The sequence below is a fragment of the Malaclemys terrapin genome, chromosome 17 (assembly GCF_027887155.1).
Source record: "Malaclemys terrapin pileata isolate rMalTer1 chromosome 17, rMalTer1.hap1, whole genome shotgun sequence".
Lineage (NCBI taxonomy): Eukaryota > Metazoa > Chordata > Testudines > Emydidae > Malaclemys > Malaclemys terrapin.
Window position 1 is genome coordinate 12,790,315 of NC_071521.1, and position 23,086 is coordinate 12,813,400.

General features: G+C 43.0%; 1 protein-coding gene across 4 annotated transcripts in view; it reads right to left on the reverse strand.

The window, feature by feature from the left end:
* Positions 1-458: 458 nt before the first annotated feature.
* MIGA2 (mitoguardin 2) overlaps positions 459-23,086 on the reverse strand; it is a 31,613-nt gene continuing 8,985 nt past the window's right edge. For 3 of the 4 annotated variants that reach the window (XM_054007433.1, XM_054007430.1, XM_054007431.1), the window contains exons 5-16: positions 17,407-17,524; positions 16,026-16,159; positions 14,055-14,172; positions 13,242-13,342; positions 12,697-12,812; positions 12,103-12,175; positions 11,001-11,087; positions 10,141-10,239; positions 9,356-9,490; positions 8,330-8,383; positions 6,951-7,067; positions 459-6,158 (exon numbers count right to left, since the gene is read on the reverse strand). In XM_054007433.1, coding sequence (XP_053863408.1) covers positions 5,958-6,158; positions 6,951-7,067; positions 8,330-8,383; positions 9,356-9,490; positions 10,141-10,239; positions 11,001-11,087; positions 12,103-12,175; positions 12,697-12,812; positions 13,242-13,342; positions 14,055-14,172; positions 16,026-16,159; positions 17,407-17,524 — 1,353 coding nt within the window. In that variant the 3' untranslated portion in view covers positions 459-5,957. The remainder of the gene's footprint in view (positions 6,159-6,950; positions 7,068-8,329; positions 8,384-9,355; positions 9,491-10,140; positions 10,240-11,000; positions 11,088-12,102; positions 12,176-12,696; positions 12,813-13,241; positions 13,343-14,054; positions 14,173-16,025; positions 16,160-17,406; positions 17,525-23,086) is intronic. The other variant, XM_054007432.1, reaches the window with a different exon arrangement.

Here is a 23,086-nt window from a genome sequence, read left to right on the forward strand (position 1 = left end):
ATTCACACAGACCATGAGGTTAATTGTTCAGTTTCTTTCTTTAGCACAATATTACAATTCTCCTTTAGATGAGGTCACCTTTGAATGGGAAAATCCTGGCAGATGAAGCATATGGATTATCAGCCATTGCAAAAAGTACATAAAGTGGATCATAGGATGGTCAAGAAATCAAATCTAAGTGCTTGTCTATATATGGAAGTTCGGCATTTCTATACCAGTATAACTAGAGTGGTATAATAACACTGGTACATTTTCCCCTGTTGACAAGCCTTAAGAATTTACTTGCTATCAGTTCTTAACACACTGATTCTAGAAATAAGCCACTGTTTGCCTGCATATTATAAGTGGATTCTCTCAAAAAACTGGTCAGAATAATAAACAGGTTGGCACCTAAATTAGAAGTTACAAGAGCTTTTATCATAATTCAGGACCCACTAGTGGAATTAGAAACCAAAACCTTATATAATGAAGGAAAGATTTATTTGACTTGCATTTAATGCCACATCCAAAACAGATATAAAAGTTGTAGCTGGGGGAAGGAGGGGAAGGGAGAGCAAGGACAGATGAATCTTTACACATCAGGAAATAAAGGGGGGGGGGAGGAGCCACAGGCACAAGGTTACATTCTTTAGTGTCAGGTGTGGCAGAGGAATGTCCCACTGAAAAGGGTTAAGGGAAAGCAGAATTTCACATCCTCTCTCCTTTGTCATGAATGTGTGGGTCATGCTCATCTTCAAAGCCATTCTGAACTCTGATATTTTGAAGCAGGTTTTTCTCTTCTTTAATTTCATACATTTGTGATTTAAAAAAAAAGTATTTGCCTAACAGACCTGTTTAGAGCATGTCTGTACTGCATTTAAACACCAATGGCTGGCCATTGTCTGCTGACTCTCGCTTGCAGCACTCAGGCTATGGGGCTATTTAATTGGGTTGTAGACATTCGGGCTTAGCCTCCAGCCCAGGCTCTGAGACTTTTCCAGCCCCAGAGCCTGAGCCCGAGTCAGCTGACATGGGCCAGCTGTGGGTGTTTAATTGCCGTGTAGACATACTTTAGTCCAGGAGGTCTCAAACTTCATTGCATCGCGACCCCCTTCTGATCACAAAAATTACTACTTGACCTCAGGAGGGGGGACCGCAGCCTGAGCCCTACCGCCCAGAGCTGAAGCCCGAGCCCTGCCACCCAGCACAGTGGGGCTTGGGCTTTGGCCCCAAGCCCCAGCAAATCTAACACCAGCCCTAGTGATCCCATTAAAATGGGGTTGTGACCCACAGTTTGAGAATCACTGCTCTAGTCTATTCTCTAAATTTATTAAAGTAGTGCATGGGCACATTAGCCACTTAGTGAAGCTCATCACAACAACTCCCGCTTCAGATTAACTGAGGTCAAAGTTCAGTTTAAGAAGGAAATATAATCATGCATGTTTGGAGTGCTGAGTTTAAGCATCAGGTTTTTATTTTTATAATGCCCAAGTCATGTTTTTAAAAAAATTCCCTCAAGGCTAAAACCTGGTACATTTTAGCCCAGATTGATGTATTTAAGAGATGTTATAACCCCTTGAAAATAAGGGCTTGTTATAAAAAATGCTAACACCACCTATCTCTAGAGCGGGGTGGGCAAACTTTTTGGCCCGAGGGCCACATCTGGGTATGGAAATTGTATGGTGGGCCATGAATGCTCATGAAATTGGAGATTGGGGTGCGGGAGGGCTCCTGCTGGAGGTGCGGGCTCTGGGGAGCAGGAAGGTAGGACCGAGGGGTTCAGAGGGCAGGAGGGGGGGATCAGGGCTGGGGCGCTGGAGGAGGTCAGGGGTGCAGGCTCCAGGGGGTGCTTACTTCAAGCAGCTCCCAGAAGCAGCAGCAGCATGTCCCCCCTCTGGCTCCTACGCGGAGGCCAGGCGGATCTGCACGCTGCCCTGTCCGCAGGCGCTGCCCCTGCAGCTCCAGTGGCCTTGTTTGCTGGCCAATAGGAGCTGTGGGGGCGGCTCTTGAGGCGGGGGCACCATGCGGACTGGAGCCCCGTAGAGAAAGCCTCCGTCCCCGCTCCCTGGCAGGAGCTCGAGGGCCGGATTAAAACATCTGAAGGGCTGGATGCGGGCCCCCGGCCATAGTTTGCCCACCCCTGCTCTAGAGTCTAACCAAATATGTTTCACTTGCTATTAATACTAAAGTATCTTTTGCTCTAAATACAAAGTGCTAGGAAATATTTTCTGTTAGATCTCTCACTGAGCTGGAGGGTAGAAGGTTGTTTATTCATAATCCTCACGCCCGCCTCCCCTTCACAAAACTGAATCCCTTAGAAACTCTCCATACAGGCATGTAGTAAGGTGGGTGCTTCATCTGTTGGACTTTCACACACACAGCATATGGTGAAATTTCACAATCACAAAATGTACAATCACAGAATGTACTAGTGCAAAGTAGATTCTATGGCAACTAGCTCAGTTGTGCATTTACAAATAGAGCCCTGTGCCACTCCAAAAAATATTTAAAATATAAAAACAGACAGGTCCTGATAAGGTCTTGCAACTTGAGAAGTGATACAAATCACATTATCTTTCTTTTGGGCCCAAATCAGCACTGCATTGAGGTCAATAAGGGCAGCCCTGAATCCCTTCAGAGGTTTATATCCAAAGCAGCATACCATTTTTATCCACCGACTGTAGATCAGTGCTGGTTACTCCTGGAAGAATATCTCCTTTGGATTTAACTATTTTGAATAATATTCTTGAGGCTATAATCCCCTCATAGGTTGCATCAGGTTTGTTTTGTTCTGGGGGGCTTTTTGGTGGGGGGATGGAATGGGGTTTGTTTTTTTGTTTTGTTTTGTTTTTTAAAGATCTACCTCCCCTATTAGAGAAAGAGGCAGATCATATCAGTAGGCCCAGACTTTGTTGTGTGCATGGAACAGGTCAGTATTTGGGGGGAGGGGGGGGGGGGAAAGAGATGGAGGGGGGGAAAGAGAGAAGAGAAGAGAAACAAAAATAAATACTATTACATCAAGTTGCATTACCAGCCACAATCACCCTTGAAGAGGAATTCTTTGCCTTCATCCAAAGGACAGCGCATCTGATTATGAGTAGGGGAGTAAAGGGATCATTTCCTACCCCCCACCTTCTGTTGACTGATTAGGAATTAACTTTTCCTAGCTTAAGGAGGACTGTACAAGTATAGGGTGGTGCTTTATAAAACCCCCCTCCCCCCACCCACCACCAATTTTAGTCTCTCCCATGAGGATTTGAAAGTCAGAGCTAATATTCTTACCCATGTGCCAGATGGGTTGCTTCTGATCCACTCATCTTCATTCAGGTAAAGACACTCAAAGCAGCAAATACACAGACAACAAAAACTCTAAAAACCTAAAGTGAATAGCATCAATTCTTTAGAATTTCAATTATTCTTCCTTATTCTATTTGTCTTCACATTCATTAGCATCTTTTCAACTACTACAAAGCTGCTGGAGTTCATCTTTCATCCAAAATAGCCATGCAAGGGCACAAAATGGTGTAACAAATTTTTTTTGGTCAAAGTAACTTGCTTTCGGAATTCAACCTACATTTTAATTCTGATCAGTATGGGTATGAAAGGCTGCCAGCATCCTCTGTTTCTTTTCTAACTGTTGACTGGTTCCTACCAGCATGCTTGGAAGAGCTTTCCTGGGGTCAATTGCCATCTCTCAAATCAAAAGCCCTTGTTTCATTAAGCCTAAGGTATGCCTTCACCAATGTCCACAGCTGTGCTGCTGTATTGTAGATGTCTTCCTACATTGAAAAAAAAAGAGGTTTTTGTGTTGATGCAGTTTGTGCACCTCTGAGAGATGCAGCTAGAATTCTTCTGTTGACCTATCTACCATCTATAGTGTGGGTTAGCTTGACCTCACTATGTTGCACTGGGCATAACATTTTTCACAGCCTGAGAGATGTAGCTAGGTCAGTCTAATTTTTAGATGCAGACCAGGCCTCACTAAAATTTGTTGCTTCTCACTTTCTCATTCCTAAACAATTGTCTTTGTATATTATGTTTGTCAGGTCTTTGAGGCACACCGTTTTTCTTTCTTGCACTTGTGGAGTATCATGATCATAATGCTACATGAGTATTACACTTGGCTTTTTGCAAGGGTCTGGGAACACCATATCTCCTCATTTCATATCCTCTCTCATACTCTCTTCTGCTTATTTTCTGTCTGCTTTTACTATTAGAAACTGTGTCACAGATGTCTTTGCAGAAGAATCTCTGACTATAGCCCAGGAAATAGAAAGGACTGGAATAATTCACAACTTTCTCAGTTCACTCACTCCAACTTCTATAAGATCTTTGTATTCTCATCATTTGCAAAACACAGCCAGACAAGGCTCCTGAAGCTCCTGAACTAAAAGGAGCCAACCTTTCCCTGGAGCAGAACTGGAAAAGCAGATCATTGTAAAAGCTGAACCCTATTTGCATCAATACTCTTGTTATGGTGTCTGGTTTTCCACTCTTGGATATGTCCTCTCTTTGAGGCCACTATCTTTGACTTGAACTAAACCTAGGCAAACCAAGAGATGTGTGGTAGCCTCCTGAGACTTCACTTGTGGCTTTATAGTAGGAGGTGGCAGCATATTGAGAGCATCATCTGCAACCCTTCCCAGCAAGAACTGTGAGAATCTCAAATCCAAGTTACCTGAATGCTGCTATACTAATGTCCAACCCCCTGCATCACCAGCAGGAGCCACATTTTAACCTCAATCATAAGGCTTCTGACAGTTAATGGTCAACAATTTCACTCCAGCAGGAGAGCACTTCTGAATGTCTGTCTTTATAACAAATGTATATATACATTCCATAGAGAACTGTAAAAAACACTACATTGTTTAATGTGGTGAAACTAGAGATTTAAGAATCCACAGGACCCTGTTGCCTTTTAGAGATTTAAGAGCTTCCCTCCAGCAGCTTCACCCAGAATCCCAGCTCTTTAAATAACTGCACCATATAATACCATCTGCATTTCATATTTAAACTCCCACTCTGCTCATTTACAAGTAACAGCAGTAAGCGCCATCTTACACATCCTTCCTCCACCTGTGTATTTCATACTCTGTGATACCTGTCCAGTGAGAGAAACTATTATTGGCTAATTCTGAAATACAGCAAGGCACTCTGATGTATACTGGAGGAAGTATTAATGCATGCATAATCAGGATACAAGTCCAATCCCTTCCTACAACCACCATTCTCAGTCTGCCTATTATAGGCTGCAATGGTATCTCAACAAGAACCCCAGTGAAAGGGTTTAGTTTACAAAAGAAACAACACATAGGATGAAGGACAAACTCCCTTCCAGCGTCTGTCATTACAAAATCTGCATTTTACTTCCATTCTTTAGTCTTCAGTGCTTTACAGAAGCATTTTTCCTCCCCACAGGAAACAATTATTTCTCTTCCTCTCCATCATATCTGAAAGTAGCATTGGATACCATAAAACGTATAAGTTAAAATCAGCAGTAATGTCCACAGAGACATGGCAGAGAAGTCACTTTTAAAAATACCTTCTCAATCAAAGAGGAGGTAAGAGCCAAGGCGAGAATCTGTCACCATTTTACCTACCCACCCACTCCCTGCAAGTATCAGGGATCTGCTCCCAGAGAACACATAGTGGAGGGAAGGTGCTTGTCTGCTGTCCCTTGCAATGCAGGAGGGTAGGATCTTGGGCCCAGGCAGTTTATGTCACAACTAAAAGAAATTTAAAAAAAAAAAAATAGAAGAGGTGGTATAGACAAGAGGGAGTTCAAATCATAAGCCTGTGAGTGGTCCTGGAGCTATTCCAGCCAACACTACTGGCTATAAAATGTAGTAATTCTTGGCAGATCCAGTGATGCCAGGGGATGAATTAGTTTTGTTGCCACTGATCACCACAACAGGTGGTGTAGCTACCTCTTAGAAAAAGGTCTCTTAAGAAAATGAATTTTCTCCCATAATTGAATATTAGTTGAGCTCCTCCAGGGGTCCATTTTCACTGGACAGTGTCCCATTCATCTCTGGGGTCGTCTCACTACCCAAATATCCCAGGAGGATCTCACTGCGCCGTCGTGACAGCTGCAGAATGTCTTCTGCCAGCAATTGCACTGTTGTGTATCTCACATTGTCCAGGTCAAACATGTCCTTCAAATATTGCACTATCTGGTGCTGCAAAAAGAGGGGGAATGTTTATAGTAAGGAAATGTGCCCCCACCATACCCGAAGTCAAGCAGAGACATGTCAGTTGCCTGGCCCTAGGAGAGTATATTCCATATAGGATTCTGCAAGTTTCCCCATTAGACACACAAAGGGTCTATTTCAGACTGTACCAACTCTCTTGCTAAAGCAACCCTGCCAGTTTCCTGTGAGGTAGGAAATTTTGTTTTAGGAGACAAAGACTGACATCCCTTGAAGAAAACGGGGGAGGGAGGAAGGGAGGGAGCACAGAGCAGAGTCCCTGGAGTCAGGAATGTGACTGCACTCTGTGGTACTACCTCATGGCAAATGTGCTGTAATCTTAAAATTTAAGAAAAAAGTTCCACGTTAGGCAGAGTCAAATAAGAATCTAGAAAGAACAGAGACATTTAGAATTTAAGATCAAATATGGGTCCCACATGATAAGCTTCTGGCTGACCTCTGAGTTGATAAGAAATACATTAAAAAGGAATATATACATGGGTATCCTTAATCTATTCTGAAGTTACAGATTTTGTCCAGTGTCTCATTTTGCATGTTCTTACAGGAGTAGCATAGTTAGTAGCAAGTTCTAATAAGAATTCTTATAAATCTTATCATGCAGGCTGCTGATTTAAAAAAAAGCAAAGACTTAAACCAGATCGTACTAAGCCAAGTTCTTTAGTATTACTCCAATAGAGGCCCTTCAATGAATACATGGTCATGGATTAGAGCCAGAAGATGGAACAAATATATAAAGAAGGTAGGTACAGAAGGCCAGCTTACCTTGAAGAAACCACAGACCTCAGACAGCTGCTGTTTGGGCCCCAGAAAACCAAAGGCTAGAACAGGACTGACGTGCTCCGATACGGAGTAGAAATGAGAGATAAAGCCATCTGGTACCTGTCATGGGAAAGAAATCCAGATCTCATCTTTGCTCCTAGAGAGAATTTACAAGCTAATCCACTTTACATTAGGCATCCTCATCTGATAATTGAAATCCATCTGTCCGGAGCATGACAAGGCAGCGCTGTGTTACCACGTACTGTTAAAACAGCTGCCACAGTCCACCCCAGAAAAGGCTGCATTTAAGAGGCTGAAGTTGGGAAGAGAAGCTACAAAAGAGACTTATTTAGCCACCCCTCTTGCAAAGTTAGACACCCATCATTCAGATACTTTCAGATCTTACAGGACTTCTATATCTTGCTGTTTTTAAACTGCCCTTCAATGGAGAAAGAAGTACAAGACAACTGAGGCCAGCTATCAGGCAACCTTCATGGTCCTGAAATCGCTCAAGATCTCTAATTTTCCATTTAACACACGAAATTGGATGAAGTAATTTAAGTCCCCCGTGGTCTGAATGATTTTTAGTCTACAACAGGGACCTGGAGATGCTTCCACATGATAGCACCAGTACTTAATAGTTACCTAGAGCAGTACACCTTCAAGGCATTTTACAAATGTTAGTTAAGCCTTGCATCACCCCTGTGAGGCAGGCATTATCCTCATTTACTGACTGATTATGGCATTGTATTTAAAATACTTCACAGAGACCAGGGAGTGAATGACAGAACTGGATTAGATTAGAACTCATGAGATCCTGACTCTCAGTCTCCTAGGCTCATCTGTGATGACAGGGCACGTTTGGAAAGCAGCACAGAGTTAGTGAAAAGGGGAAATACAGTGGGCAAAATCTAATCAGCCAACCAGCTAGCAATGCTGCCAGCAGGATTGCAGGTAAGTGGCCTTAGTCCATCACTTCACCAAAAAAGAAACAGCCCACATAAAAGGGAAACCACTATTAACTTGGAGTCTGTGGCCATTACTGTAGTATTGTAGGCAGTGAATATGGAATATTGAGATTTGCTTTTAAATAAGCAAGACTGGAAACTAAAATCATAGGAACTTCAGTAAGAGTGCCTTGGTATCTGGGAGGTCCCTTCGGCAAAGGTGTCAGTGGGCTCCTGCTGTTTCAGATATGGGTAATAGGACAATTTAGTCTGTTCTTGTAAAAATTTCATCTAGATTCATGCTTCACCAGGGTCCAGATCACATCTTGGTGACAACCAGGTGCCTTGTGTTCCTTCCTTCCCCGCTCAGTATCTCCCCCCCGCCATCTCTCTCACACATTCACCCACAACACCTTATTTTTATGTTTTACTTACCATTAGAAGCCTCCTCTTTGCTTTCAGAACTGACCAGCAGGCAGTTGCTAGGGCCTGCAATTAAAAAACCCAACATCATTTAATGGTGTGAGCCTTTCCAGAGAACAGGATGCAACTTACCAATATATTGCCATCACTATGGCCTGGAGCATTACTTGTTCCCACCATTCTGCAGCCCTTTACTGGGTGGCAGATAGGGGCCCTGCTAAATTCCACAGTTAAATTTATGTAAACTGAAAGCATGTTTGGTCACTTTAAATCCATACCAGACCAGACACAGTGCTTATGAATACCCCTAATACCATCCAGTGAAGGAGGCCCCCAGCTACTCCAGAATGCAGATCATAAACAGAATTTTAGTCCATCACTTCACCAGCAATGAAACAGCCCATGTAAAAGGGAAAACACTATTAACTTGTGATGTCTGTGGTCATTGCTACTGTATAGTATTGTAGGCAGTTAATATGGAATATTGTGATTTGCTTTTAAATAAGCAAGATTGGAAACCAGAATCATAGGAACTTCAGTAAGAATGCCATGGTTTCTAAACAGATATGCTTTTTTGGGCTCCCTGCAGATTAGACAGTCTAAGGTATGCAGGACAGCTAGATCTAAGAAAATGCATTAATATTCAGGGTTCACTTTGATAGGGTCTCCAATGGAGAAAGACCTGAAAAGCAGTAGACGCTGAGCCACCACCCTCCCAGTTGCAAAGTACAGGAAAGTGTAATTTCCTTAACAGCTAGGAAGGTGATGGCTGAGTGCGGTCTACACACATTATTCTTTAACATAATGTTATTACAGAGAATAACTGATAAAGGAATGAACCTGCTAGAGCCAACACAGATTCCCTATAAATTACTCAGATCTATCAAGAGACTGGCCAATTCATGTGTTAGCTAGAGGGACAGAAAAATAGGATTGTTCCTTTAAGAGACTTCCATGTAATCAGAAAGCCTGATTCTCTTTTTTTGTCCTTATAATAATGAAATAGTCATTTGGAACAAGGACCACCATTTAACACACCGTCTCCTTGAAGCTGTCTGAGAGCCAGCGGTTGCGCAGGACGGCTAGGACAGAGGAGGGAGGGTTCTCTAGGTCCTCAAAAGCATCCATGAGAATGAAGTCCAGCACAATATCAAAGAAATTCATGCACACCACCTGCCAGAGAACAGACGAGTCACAGACAAGAGCTTATAGAAAGGAACTCAGACCAAAGAGGGACCATCTGAGAAATGGATTCTGAATTCTTTAGTTACAAAAAGGGCCAAATTGACCAGTGGTGTAAGTGGGCACAACTCCACTGATTTCAGTTCAATGGTTTGAAGTTTAAGCCAGCAAGTGTTTCCCTACTAGTCTTGTGTTAAGGATAAGCAGATTCAAAACCAATTGAAACCAAATACAGCTACAAGCTTTACAACTGTAGTTCTGTCACTCAGGAGAAACAGGTTCAGAAAGAATTCATGAGTCAGATTTTTGTTGTTGTATTAAGCTACATTGAAGGCAGCTACAGCCCTGGATAGGTATTTTCCCTAACCACTGTGTTACAGGCCTAACTACAAAGCCATTTGCAGAGAAAGTTGGAATATTGGGTACTTTTAGTTGCCACAGTTTAACTTCCCGGTGTTAAGAGCTGGAGTTTCCCGTCCCATAAACTATTGCAAAATAGTTGTAAGTTAACTGCAGTAGCTTTGGGGTCCAGTGACCAAAATATTTAATTTAGAATTCCTGTTCACTGTTGGATCCTTCCAGTATATTGTTTCAGGCTCTCATTTCTGCTCTATCTTTCTAGAGAGAGTTCCTCTACAAACCCCTCGTCCTTCCAGCTCCCGCTGAGTGGTTGGCCAGGTATCTTGCTTCAGTGCGTAATGTAGCATCTCCTCATAGCTTGCCAGAAAACCTTTGGGGTTCTTCATGAGAACAGAGAAATGAGACAATGGGAACAATTAGAAGCAGTATACAGTTTCAGGTTACTATTAAGCATTTCTCTAGCCTGTTGATCTGAATATGTCAAAACCATTTACACATAAGGAAGTACTCGCCTAATTTTTTGGCCAACAATCCTTTGAGGAAAGAGAAGGATTTTATTTCTGGAAGGTGTGATGACCACAAGACCACCACCACTTGAAGGTTGTACGTTGTACGCACTTGGATACTTTGACAAAAGCTATATAAGTACCTACACAGCCATCCTTATAGGTGACTAATTGATTCCAGTAAGAAGCTACCATTCATACATTAGCAAGGCAGCATAGTCTTACTGCTCTAGAGGTTGGTTTAATGAATAAAAGCCACGTTAAAGATTCCCATTCATTGACCTCTGCAGAACAGATGCACTGAACAGAGTGCCTGATTCCCCTTCCCTCTCCCTCCCAATGGGCGTCAGCTGGGAGCCCCCTGAAACACCTTCCCACTAATGAACGACATCATCAGTGATGGTGGCTTTGGAGAGGAGGTTGCATACAGAGCTTCTCCCAGGAAGAGCCAGTGAAGAGAGGCAAACATGGGAACTGTTTTTTCCCTTTCAAGTGGGTGATCACAGTAAGGACAGGGGGAGGGGGAAAATCACACGGATTAGCTAAAAATTGGGATTGAGTAATTGTGTCTATGAAGTGCACCTTTGCTCATACAAGGTGCAACTGAGTTATCTCCCACTCACATGCCCTCCTACCTTCTCAGCCTTTGTCATTAGTCCTGTCACCATCTGCTTTCCAACCTCTCCAAAAAACAACTGGTTGCTCTCATCCTGCAGAAGGGCCTATAAAGAGACCAAAGAATCTTTCACTAATTAGGTAAACATAAGTCCTTATTCCATGACAGTGGAGATAGGAGACAACAGGAGGGTTCTTACACTAGTGAAACAAGCAAACGTGGATCTCACGTTTTCCTTGGCCTGAAAGCAGACATGAATTTAAATAGTGGAATCTATTCAGCCCAAGGCAATGAGCTCTGTGAAGTCTGTGCTCCTAGTGCATCTAATCTCTTCGAGTTACTCAGCAACTCCTCATGTCAACAACTGATTATTCGGAGATGTCCTAAAGAAAAAGTATCTAGTCCTCCCTGGCTGGAAAGAGGATCATCACAGTCCTAAGGCTTAAAAAGGTGAGGTGCATAAAAGCAAAACAAAAGGCCACAGGGTGAAGATGAAGTAAAAGACTTCCCTCCTGTAGGAAATAGGTATAGAATGCTGGAAAAGTCTGGGAGTGGCAAGAAGAAAAAAAACAGTATGTGAGCTCTTGCACTATGATGATGCAAGGATCTGGGAGGTACATAGTCACCTTCAGCCTAAAGATATTATTCTGGGGACTAGATGGCTGAGGATAGAAAGCCTTTCACTCCTAGGTCACAGGTGGTACAACTCCAGGCTAATTACCATCAGAGCTGTCAAGCAGCCTGGGTGAAGCAAGTCTGGTAGTCTCCAGACAGTTCCCAAATAGCCAAGAACTTTATTATAAGAACTGTTATATGTAAACCTGGTGTCTGTCTTGGCTACAAAGCCACATCTTGAATGGGCACAGAGCCTGATTTATCATCTCACTGCTAGAGTAAGGGTTGAAACACATTTTGTGGAAGGTGTAGGATAAGGGAAGTTTGCTCTGCTGCTTTCTGTGATTTACTTGTTTTGTAGAATTGAAGGACTTCAGTGTCTAGGACAGGCTTGACAGACCCTTTTCATTCACGAGGACAGATACCAGAAGTGACATGTATTCTAACAGTCAGGAAGCCTCTCAAGTGCAGATGCAACAGAGTTCTGATAGCTAGAAAATTCCTACCTGGAAGGCCTGCCTGACACAGTGGAGCTTTGCCAGGAAATCCTGATCATGGTAGCAGCCTAGAAGCTCTGTCCTGAGAGAGGAAAGCAGGATCTTACAAACTCCAGTAACAAAACAAGTCTGAAGAGGCAGAGACCAAGTTCCTAATTTGGGCTCCTAATTCCCTTAGGCTCCTTTGAAAATCTCACTGGGCACTAACTGAAACCACTAGCTCCTTTCATGTAAACCACTGAGCCACTTTCAGATAGTCATTTTGATCATTACATTCCATGGCTAGATTTGAGCCAACAACCCAGAGGTGAAAGGTGCTGTAGCTCACTGCCCCAGGAAACTAGTAATCTTAGAGTGTTTCTCACAATATGAGGATGTATCCAGCCTGAATCAAGTTAAACGAACCCAAGCAGCATCTGAAGTCTTGGGCTAGTTAAAACCCCCTTGGAATTTCCAAGCCAGTAGAGAAGGTGCTAAAAAACTTCTCTCTCAAAATGGTATTCTAACCCCAGTGCCAAGCCCCTACTAAGTAACCTGAGGAGTTCATACCTCTAGCCAAAGGAGTCTTGTCATATGGACTGAAGATTCCTTATAGCACCTCACCTTAGTGTTCTGCATGAAACGCTCCCTTCTTTCACCAACTGTAGAGCTTCTTCGTATGCAGCTGCTGGCTTGGAAAGTTGAAAAGGTATTTTCCCAATCTGGAGGGAGTCAATGAGCTGCAGAGAAAGCAGAAGAGGTCAGAAGAAAATTTTTTGTTATATCTGTGCAAATCCTGGACTTCAGAAACAAGAGATTAGAGTCCATCAGTTTGAGAAGGCATTGGTATGCGCCATTTCACACCAAGACATTCAGACATTACTGGAACTCCCATTCTGATTGGATCACAACTTCCTTAGCCCCAGCATGGTCCAATTCCTTCTTCTACTACAGCTGTAGTACAAGCCATATTAGCAGGTGCTGCAGATGCTTTTACAGTACTTGTCTAGCTATTACTACATGCCGCTAGATTAATTAAACACATGGCCATCTTCATACTCTCCCCAGCATTAGGAACATGGCAGAATCACCAGCATGGGCAAGTTCCCAATGCAGCAAATTAAGTAATGTTCGATTGGTTTATTTACAAAGGATAGCGTTTGAGTCACCTCTGCAGCAGAAAAGAAGGAGTCCTCAGAAGTCAAACTGTCTTCATCATCTGTCCGAAGTCTCAGTGACCCATCTGTCAGGGGAAGCATGAGAGTTCTCTCTGGAGGGGGCAGAAAAAAAGTTTATGTTTAGCACTGTATCTCTAAAACTCCATTCCTCCCACCCAGCACACTTTTCCCTATATGCAAATCTTTATGTGGCAGCAGTGCCCCTTTGTGGCCATCTTGAAATTCCTGTCACTTCCTTGACGTTCTCAACTAAAGAGATTTGGCTGGCCTTCAGGAGAGAGGCACATGGTACATGAGGTCTATTAAGAAATAATATGGAGCTAAGCCAGTGGCTTCCAAATAAAAATACTATTTTCCACTGAAAAACTGTATTCTTCTTTAAGGCTTTCTCCCACCCACTCTTATCTACTACTAGGAAAAGAAAAATGGTCTCAGAACTAGATTCATTAGTTTCCTCAGTCTAGCAGGCAAAGACAATTTGAAACCTGGGACAAGCAGCTGGTAGACTACAATGCATTGCATGTTTCCACTGCTGTTGTTCACAGGTTGCACACAAGTTAAGGTGTTTTATCTCCTTATCTGTCCATCCTATAACACCATTACACTCAAACTCTATTGTAACAGCCACCCCTATCCTGTCAGAAGGAATGTGTTGAGGCCTTGGCAAATAAAACATTAGAATTTCATGGAAAGGCTTGATACCCATCTCCTATTAAGGCTGAATGGAGCTCAGGTTTACTCCCTGGTGTGGCTGTAGCATATTCTCATGGCTGCACCTATAGCTGACTCCCAGGCCCACCTTACCCAGGTCTAGCAGCATGCTGTCGGAAGGGAGCGTTGACCCAAATTCTTCCTGAAGGTGATATGCCTGGTGCAAGAGAGATTCAAGCTTCTCTGCAAACTCCTTTTTCTGGGACTCCTGCTTAAACATAAGCAGACACTATCTCTCAATAGCCAATTGTGCTGCTGACATAGCACAATTGATCACTGTTAGAGATGCTGTTAGCAAAGTACTGAAGTGAAATTTTGCATCAACAGTTATTATTTACCAATTATAGTTAAGTTAATGAACTGAACTAATTACAGATTCACTTCAGGTTAAACTTGCAATAAAACCAGGGCAGCTTGTATGCAATCTACTCCAAACTACAACTTTTTCCTTCTGCTGTTTATCCATTTAAGAGGAAATAGTACATTAGCCTATCACCTGTAGAAACAGTTATAATGGGCTACCAGTCACAAGGAAGAATTCAGTTATCTCAGTCTAGTCTCAAGTAGAGGTTTGTTAATTCCATAAAGCCTGCATTAGTTTGCTCTGTTCTCAGGCCAGACACCAGAATAATGCAGATCAGCTTCAGTATGTTATTAGACAGGAGTGAAGTCTGCTGTTAGCACAGTTGTGTAACATCAATGAGTGGGTGAAAGAAAAGCTTATACAATGTCTACCTTCATTATACTTTGCTTAGATCTTCACTTTCATAGAGATCTAAGCCCTCAGCTAGAAGAGTTAAATAAAACTACCAGATCTGTTTTGATTATGAAGCAACTCTCAATTTAGCTGTAGAAACACAAGGGGACACTTCAAACACACACAGCACATATCAAAAAGAATCCAGATTTGACTTGCATAAACATAATAGAACACAAAAGATAAACATCCCACACAATGAAGACATCAGGTTCTGTTTTATAAGAATCTCAGGGTATCTCACATCAACATCCCTAATTTCGACAAAGTTCATAATTTGGCCTCTTTCATTACCTGCAGGTGCTATCACTTCAGCTATTTAGTCACCACTAAACTTTTCTACTTTGGGACAACCCTTTTATAAGAGCCTTTCCCAGCATGCTCCCTCCTCTGGTAGTTGACCCTTTAAATCTGGGGGAGACAGCCAGCTGCAGCCTTAGACTGTCCATTTTGTAGGTGACTGGATAAGCCGGCAACTCTCTTCTTCTAAGTGAGTATTTTGGCACATATTTTCTCTGAACTTTCCCTTTCTCTAATGGATGAGAGAGTTGTCCAGCCTCACAAATTTGTTTTCCTCTAGTAAGACAAGTGTGCAACTAGTTAGCTTTTCCATTTCAGTACAGTTCAGTACAATCTTGGCAACCAATCTAGCTAGACCCTCCATTTTAAAGGCATTAAAAAGAGAAATAACATTGGACCAGACAAACTATTCTTAACCTAGTTTGTTGCTGTATTTAATAATAATTAATAATACATAGCTCCTTGTTAACACTTTTCATCTGTGGATCTCAAAGTGCTTTACAAAGAGCAATATTATTCCTATTTTCCAGATGGGGAAACCGAGGCACAAAGAGGGACGTGATTTGCATAAAGATACCCAGCAAAGCAGTGGTGGAGCCAGGACTTGAACCCAGGTCTCTTGAGTCCCAATGGAGTGTCATAGCCACTAGGCCACAGAGGCTACCTTATTGTGTTCTTTTCCTAGCAATAACTAACTCTGAAGTTTGACAAAGAATCTTCTGGCATAAGTCACTGAGTTTACAATTGGTGGAAAACTCACTAGGAAAAAGATTTAGCCAAAAATGTTGGAGAAGCATCCTTTCTAATTCCAGCAAAGCTATATCACGAAATTACAAGTGGTTAAGGATGAGTCCTAGCCATAGCAGATACTCCCTTGTCTAATCCACTCTCCTCCAAACTTGCTTTTCAATGTTTAGTCTCCTACTGATGACCTCCCCTTCTCCCATCCAATCTGGCCCTCACAATGTTCACTAGGTGGATAATGTAGAGGAGAGGTTGGTACGTACCTCAGGCAACTCCTCAGACATAGTTTCTTCATGTTTTGTGTTGTCCCAAGAAACTGGAGTGCTAGTGCTGTTTCTCTGCCTTACGGTCAATGCCTGCTCCCACTTCTGCAGCGCCTCCTCAAATAGCTCCATCCCTGGGCAATGCAATAAAACACAAGCAGTGAAATCCGTCACTTATACAGCAAAAGGATGTAGCAACCAATAAGATGCCTTGCTCATTTGTGAGAGTAGAGTGAAGTCTCGTCCCAAACCATTTGCAGCCTAAACCAATAGAATACAGTAACTCCTCACTTAAAGTCATCCCAGTTAATGTTTTTTGTTGTTACATTGCTGATCAATTAGGGAACATGCTCATTTAAAGTTGTGCAATGCTCCCTTCTAACGTCCGTTTGGCAGTCACCTGCTTTGTCTACTGCTTGCAGGAAGAGCAGCCCGTTACAGCTAGCTGGTGGGGGCTTGGAACCAGGGTGGACGGGCAGCCCCCTATCGGCTCCCTGCTCCCCTAAGTTCCCTGTGCAGCAGCTGCCTGCAGTTCATCTGTGTCCCTTCCCCCCACTGCCATGTGCTCCTCCTGCCCTCTGCCTTGGATCTGCTCCCCAAGACTCCTGCTTGCTGTGCTGGGGGGGAGGGAAGGAAGAGGGGGGCTAATGTCAGGGTGTCCCCCTCCCCCTGCACCCTGCTTACCCCATCTTCCATAGAGCAGGTCTCAGGACTGAGGGAGCTTGCAGCAGCTGCGGTCTCAGCAAGCAGATCTAATTAACAAGGCAGTGTACTTAAGGGAAATGCCCATATCTCCCTCCATTCCTGCTGCCTTGCAGAGTGAGAGAGTTAACCCTTGAAGGCTCAGCCAATTGCTAGTTCATCATTTAGCAGTAAGGGAAATATCCCACCCTCTGACACCTCAACCAAGCTTCACAATCATAAGCACTGTGTACCAGTGTTAAATTGTTTGTTTAAAACTGTGTGTTTGTGAGAGAGAGAGAGATGTCCCTGGAACCTAACCCCCTCATTTACATTAATTCTTATGGGGAAATTGGATTTGCTTAACATCGTTTCACTTAGTCGCATTTTTCAGGAACATAACTACAACATTAAGTGAGGATTTACTGTACAAGGAAGTAACAGATATTTCTTTCCCTTATGGAGGTTCTCATTTGGGTTAGGATTCAATGAAACCATCACCATTCCTCATCCAAGGAGAGGAAATTGATTTCTCCAGGTGAACAACAGTTTGTTGGTGGAACAATGTTGATGTTAAGCACAGGAGGAGACAGTGCTCATATCTGTTGGTGGAGCAAGGACCGAATGAACAAGGAGACAGTACTCCTACTCTCACAACATAAGGGATTATTCTTTCAGGTTAAGGTTAATTTTTGTTTACCTTGAATATAGAGGTTTTCAGCACTAGAGTCGCCAGTTGCTCCAGGATCTTCCATCGCTCTCGTCTCCCAGGGCCCTGCAGATGCTGGTGTTGGGCTGGAAGAGTTCACAGCCACTATCTATCCAGTGAAGAAAGAACAGCAGCTCCTTTTAGAACTTCCTTCAAGTATGACGTAGACCTATGGTGTAGACGCGGCTAGGTAGATGGGAAAATGCATCCATCATCCTAGCTACTGCTGCTCAGGGAGGTGGATTGCCTACAGTGATGGAAAACCCTTTGTCTCTGTAGGAAACAGCTACGCTATGGGGGCTGTAGCTGTGCTGGTGTAATGCCCATAGCGTAGTCATGGCCTTCGTCTCTCCTGCAATTTTCAGGCTTGTTTTCAGTATTCTCTTGCTTTTCCAAGGTGAAAATACTGAAGATGTAGATGGCAGGGATATCGGTGTTATGCAATCCAAATCCATCCTAGTTCTGTATGTCCATAAAGTTTAGTGCAAGACATTGGTGCTCAAGAGCTACTTCACAGGGAGCTGCAAGGGCCCTAATGCTTCGGGCCAAGTCCTAACACAACAGACAAAATCCATTCACAAGGCAAAGAGTATCACTCTCCTCCAGCCAGGAGCCTGATAACCTCTTTAAACATACATAAGAAAGTAGTGTTTGTACAATACTCTCTACCTGACCCCACTCACTGGCTTACAAAGCAATGACAAGCCAAGCTCACTTTGGGGTATGTCTACACTTTGAGCTGGGGGTAGGTGATTCTTCAGCTTAAGGAGATAAAGCTGCACTAGTCGGGATCAAGCTAGTATGCTAACAACAGAGTGTAGCTGCAGAGGGAGGGGCTAGCCACCCCAAGTACATACCCATCAGAAACCATAGACACATATGATTGGCTCCATCTCTGGAGGCTTCAAGATCTAGGCTGGGTCATTGGACCTGGTTACTATGGGCTAGGAATTGTTCTACTGAACTAGTTTAAAACATGCTAATAGTTTGGCTTCTCAGTGTGACGGGCCAAACTATGGAATAACAAGGCTTAAAGAACATGCTTTACTGCAGGTACTGACCTAGGCTAGAAGACTTAACATATTTTGTTCACACATGCTGTCTGACCAATGGTTGTTCCAAGCTAATTTCCACAACTGTACTTAAGCATAGCTTAAATTTGGCTGCACAGGTATATGTCCTCAAGCTGGGAATCACACTCTGAGCTCAAAGTATAGACACATCCTTAGCGTGCTTGCCTGGAATGCTGGCGAGGGCGATGAAGAAAGGGGAAGAGAGAAACAAGGAGGACACCAGGACGGTTGCTACAAGAAGGGGAAGGGAGGCATTTGTCCCATTTTGCCAAAAAAGTCAGGACATCCTGGGCAGGGCTTAAAAAGGGGACTGTCCTGGCCAAAACAGGACATATGGTCACCCTAGACTATAGTAAGAGCTGCCCGGGCAGCTGTGAGGAGAGAGCAGCCCCTGGCCCATTTCCCTGCCCCCCAGGGCGTGCCATCCAGGACAGGTAGAGGGTCCAGGGCTCCTCACAGCAGCCCAGATTCCCTGAGCAGCTCTTACCATGGCTTGACTTTTGGCCAGGCCAGGAGGCAGGGCCGTGGGGGGAAAGGGAGGAGCAGGGGGCGGGGGCCCATGATGGGGGTGTGGGCCCCCCAATGTTCTTTGTGCCCAGGGCCTCAATAAATCTTAATCAGCCTCTGTAGGTGGGGGTTGAGCAGAAGCAAGAGACACACTGTTCTAGGTCTTAGTTCAGTGTGCTGGGCTAGTGCCATAAAAGCATTTTAAGATCTGATACTGCAAGCTATCAGGGCTAGGTTCAAAGGCTGTAGGATACGGACATTGCATGTGATTGTACAGCAGTTATTTCTAGCCACAGCAAGTCATAAAATATGAGATTTTAAAATCACTTCATTTTGATTACCACTTCGCTTCCCCACATGCAATTCAGACCTGATTTTAGTTGCTCATCTCTCATGAACCATTATGTTACAATTTGTTTTGCATTACTGGAACATAGGGATTCCAGGTGGTATGATGCACTGCTGCTCTAGGGAACACTATGTGAGGAGGAGGAGATGATCTTGGAGATACTGTATGGTGTTTTAGAGAAGTTAATTCTGCTCTCCTGTCTTCAGAGCTCAAGGATGGAGTTCCAAGAGCCAAATGAGTTGTAACTCACCTCAGCAGTTTAAGGGTAAGGTCTCCTTAATCCCAGGGTCAAGAAAACCAGAAAGAATGATCAGTATTGCCCAGAGACTGGCTAACACTACAGTTCCATGGAAATAAATTTAATCCTGAACTTCTGGAGGATGCAAGGAAAAAGACACAGGCTGAACACTTCTGGGAACTCACCAAGTATAGAAAGGATTTAGCAAGAGGCTTGGAAGACTTTTTGTCAAAGGGAAGGGGGCGGGGTGGGATGGGGTGGAGGAGGAGTCAAACTTACCAGAATTTAGGGTATGTTTTTGTCTAAAGTGAATTCTCTTCTCTCCCTGAACCTACAGATCTCTTATACTATGTTTTCTAACTCATCCCGTTGGTAAATCCTGATTTACAGAACAGCAGAGTAGCACTGGAGAAGTAACTAGTACGAAGCATAAGGGGGGAATCTCAGCCGCCCTGCACTCACCCCGCCAAAAAAAGGCTAGAGAGCAGAATGGCTCACTTGTTTGAAGAGTACTTGACTGTACATGAAAAAAATAGATTCAGAAATAGCTCTAACTATAAATCATATGTTTTACATAAGAATGGCCATACTGGGTCAAACCAAAGGTCCATCCAGCCCAGTATCCTGTCTGCCAACAGTGGCCAATGTCAGGTGCCCCAGAGGGAGTGAAGCTAACAGGTAATGATCAAGAGATCTCTCTCCTTCCATCCATCTCCACCCTCTGACAAACAGGCTAGGGACACCATTCCTTACCCATCCTGGCTAATAGCCATTAATGGACTTAACCTCAATGAATTTATCTAGTTCTCTTTTAAACCCTGTTATAGTCCTAGCCTTCACAACTTCCTCAGGCAAGGAGTTCCACAGGTTGACTGTGCGCTGTGTGAAGAAGAACTTCCTTTTATTTGTTTTAAATCTGCTGCCCATTAATTTCATTTGGCCCCTAGTTCTTATATTATGGGAACAAGTAAATAACTTTTCCTTATTCACTTTCTCCACACAACTCATGATTTTATATACCTCTATTATATCCCCCCTTAGTCTCCTCTTTTCCATGCTGAAAAGTCCTAGCCTCTTTAATCTTTCCTCATATGGGACCCATTCCAAACCCCTAATCATTTTAGTTGCCCTTCTCTGAACCTTTTCTAATGCCAGTATATCTTTTTTTGAGATGAGGAGACCACATCTGTACTCAGTATTCAAAATGTGGACGTACCATGGATTTATATAAGGGCAATAAGATATTCTCCATCTTATTCTCTATCCCTTTTTTAATGATTCCTAACATCCTGTTTGCTTTTTTGACTGCCGCTGCACACTGCGTGGAGGTCTTCAGAGAACTATCCACAATGACTCCAAGATCTCTTTCCTGATTAGTTGTAGCTAAATTAGCCCCCATCATATTGTATGTATAGTTGGGGTTATTTTTTCCAATGTGCATTACTTTACATTTATCCACATTAAATTTCATTTGCCATTTTGTTGCCCAATCACTTAGTTCTGTGAGATCTGTTTGAAGTTCTTCACAGTCTGCTTTGGTCTCAACTATCTTGAGCAGTTTAGTATCGTCTGCAAATTTTGCCACCTCACTGTTTACCCCTTTCTCCAGATCATTTATGAATAAGTTGAATAGGATTGGTCCTAAGACTGACCCTTGGGGAACACCACTAGTTACCTCTCTCCATTCTGAAAATGTACCATTTATTCCTACCCTTGGTTCCCTGTCTTAACCAGTTCTCAATCCATGAAAGGATCTTCCCTCTTATCCCATGACAACTTAATTTAGGTAAGAACCTTTGGTGAGGGACCTTGTCAAAGGCCTTCTAGAAATCTAAGTACAATATGTCCACTGGATCCCCCTTGTCCACATGTTTGTTGACCCCTTCAAAGAACTCTAATAGATTACTAAGAGATGATTTCCCTTTACAGAAACCATGTTGACTTTTGCCCAACAATTTATGTTCTTCAACGTGTCTGACTATTTTATTCTTTACTATTGTTTCAACTAATTTGCCCGGTACTGACGTTAGACGTACCGGTCTGTATTTGCCGGGATCACCTCTAGACCCCTTTTAAAATATTGGCATTACATTGGCTATCTTCCAGTCATTGGGTACAGAAGCTGATTTAAAGGACAGGTTACAAACCATAGTTAATAGTTCCGCAATTTCACATTTGAGTTCTTTCAGAACTCTTGGGTGAATGCCATCTGGTCCCGGTGACTTGTTACTGTTAAGTTTATCGATTAATTACAAAACCTCCTCTAATGACACTTCAATCTGTGACAATTCCTCAGATTTGTCACCTACAAAGGACAGCTCAGGTTTGGGAATCTCCCTAACATCCTCAGCCGTGAAGACTGAAGCAAAGAATCCATTTAGTTTTTCTGCAATGACTTTATCGTCTTTAAGTGCTCCTTTTTTATTTCGATCGTCCAGGGGCCCCACTGGTTGTTTAGCAGGCTTCCTGCTTCTGATGTACTTTAAAAACATTTTGTTATTACCTTTTGAGTTTTTGACTAGCTGTTCTTCAAACTCCTTTTTGGCTTTTTTTATTACATTTTTACACTTAATTTGGCAGTGTTTATGCTCCTTTCTATTTACCTCGCTAGGATTTGATTTCCACTTTTTAAAAGATGCCTTTATCTCTCACTGCTTCTCTTACATGGTTGTTAAGCCACATTTAAGTTGGGCCTCTATTATGGTGTCTTTGAAAAGTGTCCATGCAGCTTGCAAGGATTTCACTCTAGTCACTGTACCTTTTAATTTCTGTTTAACTAACCACCTAATTTTTGCATAGTTCCCCTTTCTGAAATTAAATACCACAGTATTGGGCTGATGAAGTGTTCTTCCCACCAAAGGAATGTTAAATGTTATATTATGGTCACTATTTCCAAGCAGTCCTGTTATAGTTACCTCTTAAAGAAGTCAAACTGCATTTAAATTGCTTTTCTATTGTAGCTGGAGTCCACTTACCCTGATTTGCACAAAACTGAGCCCCAAGGTTTTGAGTCCAAATATGCTAGAGAATATATCTGCTCCGAAGGCTGTCTCTGAATAGGTCCTGCATTCACCATGTTTCAGAAGCAGGAATGAAGTCTGTCTGGTGTCTCCCTTCCAGTCTATCAACTATGAAATGACTGCTGGTGAATGTGAGAGGGCAGAGCCTGCCCCTGCACTTTAGCAGCCTTACAGGAACCTACCACCAAACAATGGATTAATTTCCCCACCCTGTTCACCTTAACAAGGTGCGAATTTCTGAAGATAAGAACAGAAACTGCTTCACCCACCATCCCCTCCCCATCTTCAGGTCCTTTGACTAAAGCAGTGGTGTCCTTGGTCCACAGAGGAGATCTACAAAAACAACAAAGAGTCTGGTGGCACCTTAAAGACTAACAGATTTATTTGGGCATAAGCTTTCGTGAGTAAAAACCTCACTTCTTCGGATGCATAGCATGTGCATCCGAAGAAGTGAGGTTTTTACTCACGAAAGCTTATGCCCAAA